This window comes from Passer montanus, unplaced genomic scaffold, assembly GCF_014805655.1.
Source record: "Passer montanus isolate IOZ18808 unplaced genomic scaffold, ASM1480565v1 scaffold27, whole genome shotgun sequence".
Classification (NCBI taxonomy): Eukaryota; Metazoa; Chordata; class Aves; order Passeriformes; family Passeridae; genus Passer; species Passer montanus.
The window spans coordinates 4352655-4365377 of record NW_024367372.1 but is presented as its reverse complement, the minus strand read 5'-3'; the positions used below and the strand labels follow the sequence as shown (position 1 = coordinate 4365377).

Genomic DNA, 12723 nt, shown 5'->3' with positions numbered 1-12723 from the left:
AATCTGAGACAAATTCTTACTCTTCTTGAATTCATGGGGGGTCAGAGGTGGGAACATTTTAGTGTTTGGCAGCATTCTGGTATCGTTTTCTGCTGGTAGAATATCCAGAAGAAATGAACATCTGTCTTTCGTAGGCCATCAATATCACCAGGTGTTTTGTGCAATGACACATAAAAACAAGGATCACATTTTTACACAGATGATGTGAATTAACAGTTTAAACTGTTCTGTACAAGCTACTCTATGTGACTGTGTCAGCAAGATGCACATCCAGAACTAAATTAAATTGAGATGAGACTCTCCCAATCAGGCTCAGTGGTTTTCAGTTTTAGAAATTCCTGCTTTTGAAGGAGGACATAGAACTGAGAAAAGAGGTGTAATTCAGCAGCTTCTCTGGCCCCCTACCTGAAAGGATATATTTATACATCAAGCTTCCAGTTAATTCATCACATCTCTTTAGCAGGGGATAATCTGATCAAACCATGGAAATATTTGGTAATGTATATCCTCACAAGTATTTTTACACAGGGATATTTGATAAAAATGAATTTTATTATTTAGATACCCTTTCAGTTAAAAACTGGAGGCAGAAACTAGAGCAGCAAGTCAGGCAGGCTGAACTGTATGGATGCCTTGTTCTTAAATGAATGAACCATCATTCTGCACAGTGTATTTTCACTCCTCAGATGTCCTTTCCTACAGTATTCCATGTTTGCTAATTTAACAAGAGAACAGACAGGTGGGAACTAAAAAACCCAAAAACCAAAATACAAACAAGAGGAAACTTAAGGTAAATGTAGTAGTAAACCAAAGTATGAAAATTCACTGCAGAAAATATTTTTACAAAAAAAGCAGAAACACAGAGACAGACAAGTAGCAAAGACAATTCCCAAGTAAAATCCTGAAGGACCAAATGACAGGGACTGCAATTGACTGACAGCTTTTTGCTTTCCATGTTTTCCTGACTTGATTCTAAATGGATGAAGATCAGAGATGCTGAAAACTATGAGTGTCTGTATTCAAATGTAAAGGACTACAGATACTGGCTACTAATGTATTCTTTTCTAAATTTTAGAACTCCAGATTTAATATAATTCACACAAAACACAGGAATTAAGTTCCTGTTGTTAAAAACTAAATACAGCATTCAGATAGAACACACACTAAAGGAGATATTAAAGCTCAGTTTATTATTTTCTCTTATTTTACTTTTTTCTCCTGTGCTTAAATATGAAATTAAGGAAACTAGATCAGTTTCAGAATACTGTGTTACAGCATTGGTTCCTAAAGCAAGAAAAAAGAGAATCTGGTAAGACCAATGGAAAAAGAGAGAAAATATACTAAATTATAATCAGGAAAATAAAAAAGTGACAAACTTTATATACAAGGAAGGAGCTAAAGAAGGAGAACTTTGTTCTTTACAGTTTAGTTATAAGAGGAGCACCACATTGCTTTTCTACATATGTTAGCACCCTTGTAAATTCTTACACTTCTACATAACTTAATCAACATCAGATATGGATAGCATTTGCTATTATCAAAGCAAACCACTGGTATTTATCAGGTATTTTCTGTAAGAGTCAGTGCACAGCCATACCCTGAAAATGCATGGGATGTCTTTCCGAGTTGCGTGTATTACATCTGATGCTAGGACAGAGCTCACACAAAAATCTTCATCTCTAGTGAGAAAAGAGAACAAGAGCATCACATAGAAGCACACACTAGGATTATTCAGCAAAATCTAATTGGTATCAGCACTGTTTCAATAGGCTGCAATCTCCTAACACCGCACAGAGGTCACAACTGCTTTGTTATGCTCTAACCATCCTTGACCCAAACAGCTCCCAAGCCTCGCTTATGTCTCTACAGCATCTGGTATGTGTATCTCAGTCCACCTGAAGTTAAGCAGGGTGGCTTTGTGTAGTTTTGGTGTCCCAACCACACCTATTCTACAATTAGAAGCAAGAATATTGCTCTTCCAGCCCAGCAGACACATTAGAAATGAATAATTCATACCTCAATGTGTAGCAAGAGAGGGGCCTTTGGAAAAAAAGAAAAATCACATAAAAAGCTCTTGGCAACATAATTATAGTTTGTGGGTTTCAAATAAGGGTTTTCAAAATAGCTAGATTTTATTCTCTATTACAGTAAAATAAACAGACACCAGAACAACCTTTGCATCTTGGAGTGCTCCACTCCAGAGGGAACTAGCACTAGCCTTTTAAAACTGAATTTGACCAAGTTGATCACCATAATTGCCAATTTTAGTGCAAAGATGACACTAATGTCTGAAAGTTGCCTGTGCTAGAATTCATAGCTGTGGTGCTTAACATCTATTAAAAACATCTAAGAACCCTCAGATGACAGCCTGAAAGGGGCAGCTACAGTAAGCAGATAAAGCATGGGACAGTTGGTATAGGGTATCTGGCTGAGTTGCTTCAAGCAATGTACTGATGGGAATGCTGCTATTTGCAATACTTCCACGTTCCTGCTCCCACTGCCAGCATGTCAGAGAGCTGACACTGACAGCTCCCAGTGAGTGTGAGACCAGCACAGCAGCACTGGGTAACCCCACGGTACTGCTGTCTGGAAAAAATATAAATCAAGGTGCTTGTGAATGCAAACTTTATATTCAACACAGGTACAAAGGTGCTGCAACATTAAAAAGTATTATGCTTTCTTGGTATTTCCATAAATTGAAATAAAAGAACTTCCCTGGTTACTCTGATCAACATAAGTCTCAGATATTTGGCAGACAGTGTTCACTGGTTCAGATGGTTTCCCTTGAAGTAATAACTCCTGTTAAAAGGCAGGGTCAGAGCCATTTGCAGTGGAAATTAGTTGGTGCTTTTCTGAAGACTACTTCAATTTTTCTAACATTCCTGAACTTACTGGCTAAGGGATGATCTGTGACTCAATGTTGAGGTCAGAGTGCATGGGAAAAGCAATCTACCAATATATACTCGCTTTTTACAGGTGCATATGGAATTCTAGGAAGAAGCATGCCAATGCTGTGAATACTGGTGATTGCAGTGTGAGTGACTGTAAAGTCACTTAAAATAATTTCTTGTTGAGCCAACCTGATCAGCCTAAACTCAGCTGCAGTTTATGTACACAATACATGAATCTTCTTAGGCCAGAGCTCTCAAAATCTTGTAATTTCTTGTGTACTAGGAATAAACACTCCTGTTAAGAAAAAAGTAGAGAGGATTTCTACTCTGCCATAACAATACAAACCTGAGATCCAAGACTTGACTTGCCACAACTCCAGGCTGGGTGGATTTTCCTTCAGGCACATCATATAAGAACAGTTTACAGTCACAGACAACTGCATACGCCCTCTGCCACCCTTTCTTAACTCCTGTAGGCTTTGGGACCTGCAGGTAAAGAATTGATTGCTTATTACGTGTAAGCACATGTAGAAGACACAGAAAGCAGGACATTTAGAAAAGCTTATACTTAGATCTACTAGATCTATCTCGTAGATTCTACTTATCCTTCAAAATAGGATGAAAAATACCAAGTAATCAAGCAATCACTTTTCCTCTTTTAAGTTCAACCATTCCTTGTTACAGCTTAAAAAATATATGAAGACTTGTATAAAGATATTTGGTTTGGATATTCCACCAATGCCAAAATGGTAGGACAGTTTAACTTTTGTATTATGCTTACATCAAAAATGACAGAAATTCTTTCTTAAACCATTCTTTTTTTTTTTCCCCTGCTGCTTATGAACATTGTAGCTACTAATCTACTGACCTTCAGCCCTTGTAGTAAAACCAAGTGTTTCTCCCACATCTAAACCAACAAAGCTTAAATAAGTTACATAGATAAGGCTTTAGCACTAGTTAGGAGATGGGTTCAAACATACTTAGAGTCTTAAACCATTCTTTTTTTTTTTCCCCTGCTGCTTATGAACATTGTAGCTACTAATCTACTGACCTTCAGCCCTTGTAGTAAAACCAAGTGTTTCTCCCACATCTAAAGCAACAAAGCTTAAATAAGTTACTTAGATGGCACACAAATCCTTAAGGCTCTAGCATTAGTTAGGAGATGTGTTCAAACATACTTAGAAGTTCCAAGCTGTAGAGCTGTAAGTGAAGTATTCTTCTCTTGTCCAAGAAGAAAAGACTGTTACCTTGACATAACCTTTGTAGGCTGTTCCTATTCCTCTTTGCACATCTACTCCAAGAGGCCTTTTGGCTTGTTCAGGGGGTATAGGGCAGACCTGAGGTGCACTATCCTTGCAGGAAACATGGCATGCAAATGAACACACTAAGTACAAAAGAGAAAATTCACAGTGAAATATATGTATGAGTCAATCATAACAGGTGATTAACATAGTCTATGCTCAGCAAATTAATTAATCACACTGAAACTGGCAGTCAAATACTACAATAGCTCACTATGCTGAAGGAGTGAACACACCTAGATATTATATGGGACTCTCCAAAGTGCTTTTATTTCCTCTTTTTAACCTATTACATTCATGAAGGACATGATCTGAGTCCACATTTCAAGGAAAATGAGTTGGGCAGCCTTGCTGGTGCTAAGCACCAACTAAGCCAGTCATAGAAGAGAAACAGTATTAATAAAGAAGGAATAAAAATTACAGGGTAGCACTAATAGGTGTTTAATTTGATCCACATATGCAAGAAAACTGCAAAGACAAAATTAAACTGATCAAAAAATAGAAAGGGTTAAACTATACTACTAAACACAAGATATAGACATAAATAAAGCACAAATAAAGTAGAAACCAGGGACAAGGACTGAAATACTGCATGATGAAAGAGCCATCCATAGCTATTGCCCAGAGGTCCAGTAAGTTCAAATAAGGAGGAAACTAGCATTGCATTTGCACCACTTTGTGCTGCACCAGCAAGGGACAGAGGTCTCTAGATCTTGTCTACAGAGCACTTCACAGAGAAGCAGTACACAGAAAATCCTCATAATACATGCCATTTCACATGAGACATACTACAAGAACTGTGGAATGAGTTAATGTGTTGTATCATCTGACCCACAGCTTAGGGGTGAGATCCTTCCACTGAGATTTTGCTTTGTTTGTCCCAGCTACCCTGTTTCTGTACCAGAAGGCTTGGGAAGGCAGGAAGAGAGGGGCACGACAGCACTCTGAGCTGTCCTGTGTTTCCTCCTAACCATATTCTCAGAAGTGGGAATCTGGCAGATATCCTAGGTACATCTTGTTCTGTAATTATGAAGTTTCAAAGGATTCAAAACCTGGAAACAGCCTCCTTCTGCTACAGCCACAGTCAGGGCAACAAACCTCCTTCTCATGATGCCTGAGGGAAGAGACAGCAGAGGGGGCAGCCCAGATCAGGTTGCCTGGCTTGTTCTTTCAGTTACTGTCTGCTCCCAGGAGGGCACGGGTTACCAAACAGTCACACACACAAAGTACTGCAGGTGCTCCCCAAGATCAGGTAATAAATTCAGCTCTTTGAGGAGGCATCATGATTATTTGGGACTGTGGATATCAAGGTACAGCAGTTACAGAACAGGGAAAATCCACAGGATAGAATCAGTTCCAGTCTTCTGTAAGTGTAGCTGTATCCACAGTCTCCAGGATTAGAAAGAGGAGGAATTGGGAAATGCAAGTGATTGAGAGGGGAATGTTTGGCAAAGTTTTGTTCTATTGGAATCATCTCTATTTTTATATCATTTTTTTCTCTAGCAATCAAGAACTGCTGTAGATTAGGTAAAATGGAAAACTAATGAGGCAGAGCTTAATCAAAATACACAAGACAAAAGAAGAGTGAAGCCGATGGCTGCACTAAAGGAAAAAGACAGTTTCAAGCTTGCAAGAAGAGATGCAAAACAAGAGCTCAGAACTGTCAGCAACAGGAGACAAAAGGCAGCCCCAGGGCAAGTGCTGGCAGAGTGATAGGTCCTCCTGGGGAAGAGCTGCCACCAGAAGATCTGCCAGGAAAAAAGCCCTGAAGGGCAGATGAGGCAATCTACATGTGATACTGAGGGTGACAGTGGAGAGACTGCCACTAGCAAGAACTAAGCTGAGCACAGAAATAAAGTTATTTATACTGTAGTATGTATACTACATGGATTTGTGGCCTATTTAACTGAGCTCATGTATCTTATCAATATACAGTAAATATTTTCAAATGAAAATACCTCCATATACTTGAACATGGAATTCAGTAGTGATACATGCATCAGAGAAAGCATTTTAAATAAACTAATGAGCAGCAAGACAGGCTACAGGTCAAGTAATAGAGCAAACAGTCCTCCCAACATATGGGGTTATGACCAGAATAGCATAAAATAGACATAATCAGATTCATGCCACCAGATCATTCCTGCACTTTTCTCTAGTAAAACAAAATAAACTAGTCTTGTCTTCCCTACCCCCTCCCCTGCACTATAACAGCACTAATGGTAGTAGAATTAATTAGCAATATGCAAGGAAACCATACTTCATCATACATCACCATTCTTCTAAGGAGACTTCAGGAATATGCTGTGATGCAACAGAAAGGAAAATCATCCAGTGGCAGCCACCCTTCTCTTTCATTTCCTCCCCACAGAAATGGTTGTCTTAAAATACATTGGGATGCTTTTTTTGAGGGGCTTGCTGAAAATTTACAAGAAGTTTTACCAACTCACCGTCACAGGCATAACCTTGTCGAACCAATCCCACCATAAGAGAGGTGCAGTGACTACACTGAGTGGGGCTTGTGAACGACTTGATATTGAGCTGGTGAGCTTTAGGCTGAAAGATACATTCAGGATAAAAAATAACTTCATTTTCTGGACTTAAGTAATGCAAGCACCTCCCTCCACCACCCTCCAGCATATCAGTGTGTACATTATGAAGCCTGTATGTAAGTGCATCTTGTAGCTGCAAGACAACAGTAACAGTTTTATTTCCAACTCCAAAACTGACTACACTGAGTGGGGCTTGTGAACGACTTGATATTGAGCTGGTGAGCTTTAGGCTGAAAGATACATTCAGGATAAAAAATAACTTCATTTTCTGGACTTAAGTAATGCAAGCCTCCCTCCACCACCCTCCAGTACATCAGTGTGTACATTATGAAGCCTGGGCTTCTTTTATGTAAGTGCATCTTGTAGCTGCAAGTTTTATTTCCAACTCCAAAACATACTCAGAATCAAAACTACAACCATGTTTTGTCATCCCCTCCAACAAAACAAAACTCACTGATATGCATGTGGAAGCATTTGATTAAAAACACAGACCTAACAAAAACACACACATGACAAACCCAAACAGGACAAGAAAACATAGAGGGCTAATTTATAAATGACTTTTTTTCCTTTATTCTTTAGAATAAGGTTAGCACAGTCCCCCTACCTTTGGTACAGCTAGAGAAATGGACTGAATGGTGGGGGAAGGAGCAGCAGGCATCCTCTGAAGCCGAATTGGTTCCTGAATCACAAGAAACTGTAATTGAGCAAAATAAGGCTGCAAGAATTTGTTTCAAGATTGGGGTGGCAAAGCTTATTGTTCTGATTTTTTTTCCTTTTTTGAAAATTATCAAAAATTTAATAATTGTAAACATTGCCATTCTGATTTAATAGAAACAGATTGTGTTTTAAAGCACTCACAGGAAAGCCTGCACACTAACAAACAAGCAGCAATACAGAAAACATGAAAATGAGGTACATCAACATACACAAAGGCAGTGAAAGGGTTTCATTTGCAACTGTCCTCAAAGCAGGTGCAATTAACACTGAGACATTGCAAATATGCAGCATTCAATCCTGCTTCTTCATAATGAATGCTGCAGTATGTATTTATCATGAGCAAGACAGAGAGACTTTCTGGTGAATTACTCTTCGGAGTAAAATAACGGGTCTCTTACTTCTTGTTGTTGCTCTGCAGTTACAACTGAAGTAGATGGTGAAACCTCTGACTTGGGACCCTGCATTTCCTGCTCACTAATAGAGCTGGTCTGCAAAAGGGACAGCAAACATGTTAGATTAGATACCACATATCTGATGAAGCGCCCTCGTGTCAACAAAATGGAAACAAGACCTGGTGCTGATTTCTATATGAAGTACACATACATTTAACATCCACTCCGAAAAAAGATCTTTCCTCAAAACAAACCCTGACACCTGATGGAAAAGCTGGAAGTACTGAAATGCAAAATCTCATAGTAGACAGCATAAATGCTCTAACAGTTGTATTCTCCTATGCAAGGCTGTGCCTAATCTCTTGCTTGCAGGTATGGAATGATGTTTGAGTAGCTTGGCAATCATCCCTAAAATAGCTGATTTCTCATGGTAGCTTACTATACTAGGATTTTTTCTAGCATACAGAAGCGAGCAAGTCTGCCATAAGAAAAAAATCTTAAAGTAGTAATACTCCATCTTTTGAAAAGTTGTTTAAGAATGATTGGCCTCTGTCATTAAAAGAATCATGTCTAATTAATCACAGTGTCTTACATTTCACTAACGTTTAAAGCCAGCATCCATTACAAGCCATCTATTAATTTCACACTTAAATTAGCAACTACTAATTGCCAGCACAAGGGGGAAGTATGCTACAATTGCAGAACTAAAGCAGCTGGGTGTGGAAGTAGGATTCTGTATTACTGTACTCTCAGGACATCATGAAAACTGTGATTAACAAACATGAGATTAGACTTCACATCAATGATGTAATTAGCACTAAAGGCAACAAGTAATGAATCACTCACTTCCCAGCCAGTTTAGACAGGAAGACATCTCCAGTCAGCTCAGTAAATTTGTTCAGATACTTGTTATTTTTGTTTTGCTCCAAATTGATTAGAAGGGCTGGGCCATTTAAGATCAAATTGCACAATTATGTAATATGAACAATTTCAAAATACTGTGTGATTCAGCTTTAGCTATATAGATAGTCAAACTATAGAACAGTAAGCCTCAAAGAGGTTTAGTGGATTAAGTCACAGAAAAATTAAGGAAGCAAAATATCTAGTTTTAGATGGCCATTCTTACTAAGACAGGTCACAACAAAATAAGGACACAAAACTACTAGCAAAAACTTACTTCTTCCCAAAAGGCTAGCAGAGAAGATGTAGACGAAGAAGAAACAGAATCCTTTGTTGTAACAGATATGAGGGATAAAAACGATCGCTTATCACCCACAGGAAAACTTCAGATAGAATATTAGTTGACTAGCTAAATAAAATTTTATATGGCCAAATGAAACTCATTCAAATTAAATTAACCCCACAGCAGATGATACAAAATATCTTTATAAGTACATGTGAAAAAACCAAAAAAGTTAATGTAAAGTATTAAGCATGGCATCAGCAATTTTCATGTAATTAATCAGAAAATGCCACCTGTATTTCCATAGAGAATATGTATTTATTTCAGGATCCATCAAATGGAACCTTATTTAGTTATGGTCCTGATATTCTACATGTTACTGTTTTACATCTATCTGGTACTTTTTAAAGCAATGTTTTAAAATATAAGTAGATAAAAGATAGCATTAAGAAAGTAGCATGTGTCATGCTTCTCTCTCTTCCCTCCTTGTCACCCACAGAGTACATCTTCCTGCTTCAACAGAAAGGCAGCATAGACATTTTGTGACTGGGAACAGCAAATACACAAACTGTATGAAAATATTACAGCACGTCCATAGGATTTTTTGTCTTTAGCAAAAGTGTCAATAAAAAAAAAAGAAAAATAAAAAAGAGAGAGTAGACATCTCAGATAGGAAATCTAACCAGACTGACGAGGTTTTAACCTGAACCCCTTTAACTCAACTTCCTCAACAGACCGTTTCAGTTCAAGCCCTTGGTTTTATCCTAAACTGTCTATGCTTTGCAAAACAACATTTAAAAAAATCCTAGAAAAATCTTCAAGGATCAAGAGTTCATGAAGTAAGGAAATGTGATTCAATGTTGGATTTAACAGCTGCTTCCTCAGGGAATGCACAAATCATTTAAAGTGAAACGCCTACTTGGAGCTGTGATTTGAATGATTAGATTTCTAAGGATCACAGGGTGTGTCACAATAAAATTATTATACCAACATCTGTGGGTCCTCTGATTCTCTTCCTGGCTCCTTCTCCTCTAACCACTGCATTAAGATCTGGAGCCAACAATTTTACAAATCTCACTCCTTGAACTGTGTGAACACTTTTCCTTGTAATAATCAGCATCTTCTAACTGCAAAGCATTTAATTCCTTATTTGTAACAGGGTGTGCCAACATTTCCAAAAAACTGAATATATTTCATTTAGCAAATGTTTGAGATTAACCTAAACAAAGAAGCCAGAATGGGAAATAATGAAACTGAACTTCAGAGAATATTTCCCAGAGGTGCCAGCTTCTCTACAAAATGCCAAGCAAACAGACAACTACTGGGCATCCAATTCTGTGCCATGCTGATTTGGCTGATATGCAAGATACCAATCTGCCATACAGTGCCTAAGAGATACTTTTACATAATAAAAATATAATTTGGTTATCTCATTTTTATAGTTATTTTATGTAATAACTCACTCTGAAAGTCAAATCACGTGCAAGAGGAGAGGTGTTGAAATAGTCAAAAATGGAATCTTGAAAGTCTGGAAGTTTGAGACCTAAAACCAAAAGCAGAACAGGCTTAGCTAAAAGGCAACATCACAGGTTGTGTTAGAACTCTGTTAGAACACAGTGAATTCAATTACCTGAATCTGTTCTGTATTTTTCTTCCATTTTTTTCTTCAAACCTTCTATCTCTTCCAACAGTTCTCTATTTTTTGCTTCTGATTCCTTTAATTTACTAAAGAAAAAAAAAATTATCACAATGTAATTTGAAATGTCTCACAGGCAGGAATGCCAGTACACAAAGTTGTTTATTTCTAGTCCTACATCTTAAGACTTTCAGAAAAACCCTTTTTGTAATTTTTGGGGGGTTATGTTGGGTTTTTTTGAGGGGCATTGGGGTTTTTTTTAAGTAATTTTTTTTAAGGATTAATTTTACTTTTTCCCTGAACAGACACCTCACTACTTGACTAGATATTTAAAACGGTACTTAAGAATTCTGCTATCACTGCAGGTATCTGCCAAACAAAATTATTCTAATAGTACTTTGACTTTTTAATTCCCAAGAACATGTCTAACTCTCCAGTTAGTCGAAGAAATGGTAGTGAATTTGCTTTGAATTTGCTCTTACAACTTTGTTTTCTCAGATGCCCAAGATTTGTTACTTACTATAGCAGTGAAGTGTTTACTTGAAGAAATTTTTACATTTGACTATGTAAGAAATGCATAGTCTGTAGAATGGGATCCTTCTGGCTCCTTAAATGGGAGCCATTTTAAGGAAGTTGCTGCTATTCTAATCAGCAGTTTAGATCAGCACATTAATCCCCAAACAGAACCAAACCCCTCATTACCTTTCAAAAGATATGTTTGCATCTTTAACTTTCCTTAGCTCTTCTTGAACCAGTTGTTTGGCACGAATTTCTGCATCAAGAGCTGACTGTAATTCCAGCCTTGCTGACATATCCAACTTCTGACTGCGGCGCACTTTCCAAAGTGGATCCTGTTGCAGTAAGTTACTGAGTATTACTATCAACTGTCTCAGGATATTTCTGTTCTTGCCCAAATACATAAATTAGCTTTCACACTGGTTCAGAGAATGCTCTTTTAATCACCTAAGGACAACATACCTGCTGCATGAAAATTAGTCAATAGTCAGTGTCATGACACAAAAATGAAGTAATGAGCAATTTTAGTGTTGGTTACACCATTAACACAATATGCTGGAAACCAAAATGCTGGATCACTGAGCATGGAAGTCAGACAAAACCCACTGGAAATGACTAGTTTTCACTGTCCAATCTAGAACTGAGTGTAAAACTTGCACAGTGATATAATGGACTCTCAAAGGTGAGTTAAATGACAACATTTAAGGTAAAACATACTAACATAAAACATACCAAGAGTAGCAAAACCATGAGAAGAAAAAAGGAAGAAAGAATCTGGGTCTTCAGATGCCCCAGATACCCAGAACATTTGCCTAATCAAGTCTTATGCTTGCTAAGTAGCATATACTATATAAGCTACTATACATATAACATATGCTACATACATCCAACATATGCTATACTCCAGCATACACCATGCAATTCCTCCCTACTACCCCAAAAGCCAATATTCTGAGCTTTTACAGGCATTTTTCATGTGGACTATGTTTCTGATATTCCCTAATGAATACCTCTCTAGTCACAGATGAATGTGCAAATAAGAGTCATGAAAACTGAGAAGCACTTTTTATGTTGAGAAGTAACTGCCTTAGTTATAATATAAAGAACAGACAGTGTTCATTATTCTGGCAGTAGCTAAGATAAAAATGCAAACTGTATTTGATCCAATCTTTCTTCCCATTAAACCTCTCTATATTATAATATAGTCTCCTGATGATGCAAACAAATGTCAGCTCACAGAAATAAAACTTTCTCTTATTCTCTCATATTCATAGGTTTGGAAGGGGTGAGCAATTTCTCAAGTGCATAAACCAGCAGCAGATGGATTCTGGATGGCAGACTAGTGATTGGCATTAGTAGGGATGTGGGCTCCCATGCCAAGCTGCAAATGGCTCTTCCTTTCCTTATGCAGGTGTTTTTCTCTTTGAAACCATACTCCTTTATGAGAGCTCTTCTATTAAATTTTGGGGAATTCATGTTACTACTGTATGGGAAAATGTGGCACAAAGGTCTCATTGTTCTGCATGTAAATA

The 12723-nt window shown here is 37.7% G+C and overlaps 1 protein-coding gene across 16 annotated transcripts in view; it reads right to left on the bottom strand.

The window, feature by feature from the left end:
• CDC42BPB (CDC42 binding protein kinase beta) overlaps positions 1-12723 on the bottom strand; it is a 91037-nt gene that overhangs the window by 13942 nt on the left and 64372 nt on the right. For 7 of the 16 annotated variants that reach the window (XR_005627826.1, XR_005627827.1, XM_039712492.1 and 4 more), the window contains exons 19-28: positions 11378-11526; positions 10670-10764; positions 10503-10582; positions 9034-9084; positions 7863-7952; positions 7352-7441; positions 6643-6748; positions 4139-4275; positions 3238-3377; positions 1598-1679 (exon numbers count right to left, since the gene is read on the bottom strand). Coding sequence is in view for 14 of the 16 variants with exons in the window: in XM_039712492.1 (XP_039568426.1) it covers positions 1598-1679; positions 3238-3377; positions 4139-4275; positions 6643-6748; positions 7352-7441; positions 7863-7952; positions 9034-9084; positions 10503-10582; positions 10670-10764; positions 11378-11526 (1020 nt within the window). In the remaining 2 variants the exon portion in view is untranslated. The remainder of the gene's footprint in view (positions 1-1597; positions 1680-3237; positions 3378-4138; positions 4276-6642; positions 6749-7351; positions 7442-7862; positions 7953-9033; positions 9085-10502; positions 10583-10669; positions 10765-11377; positions 11527-12723) is intronic. The other 9 variants (XM_039712498.1, XM_039712499.1, XM_039712502.1 and 6 more) reach the window with 5 other exon arrangements.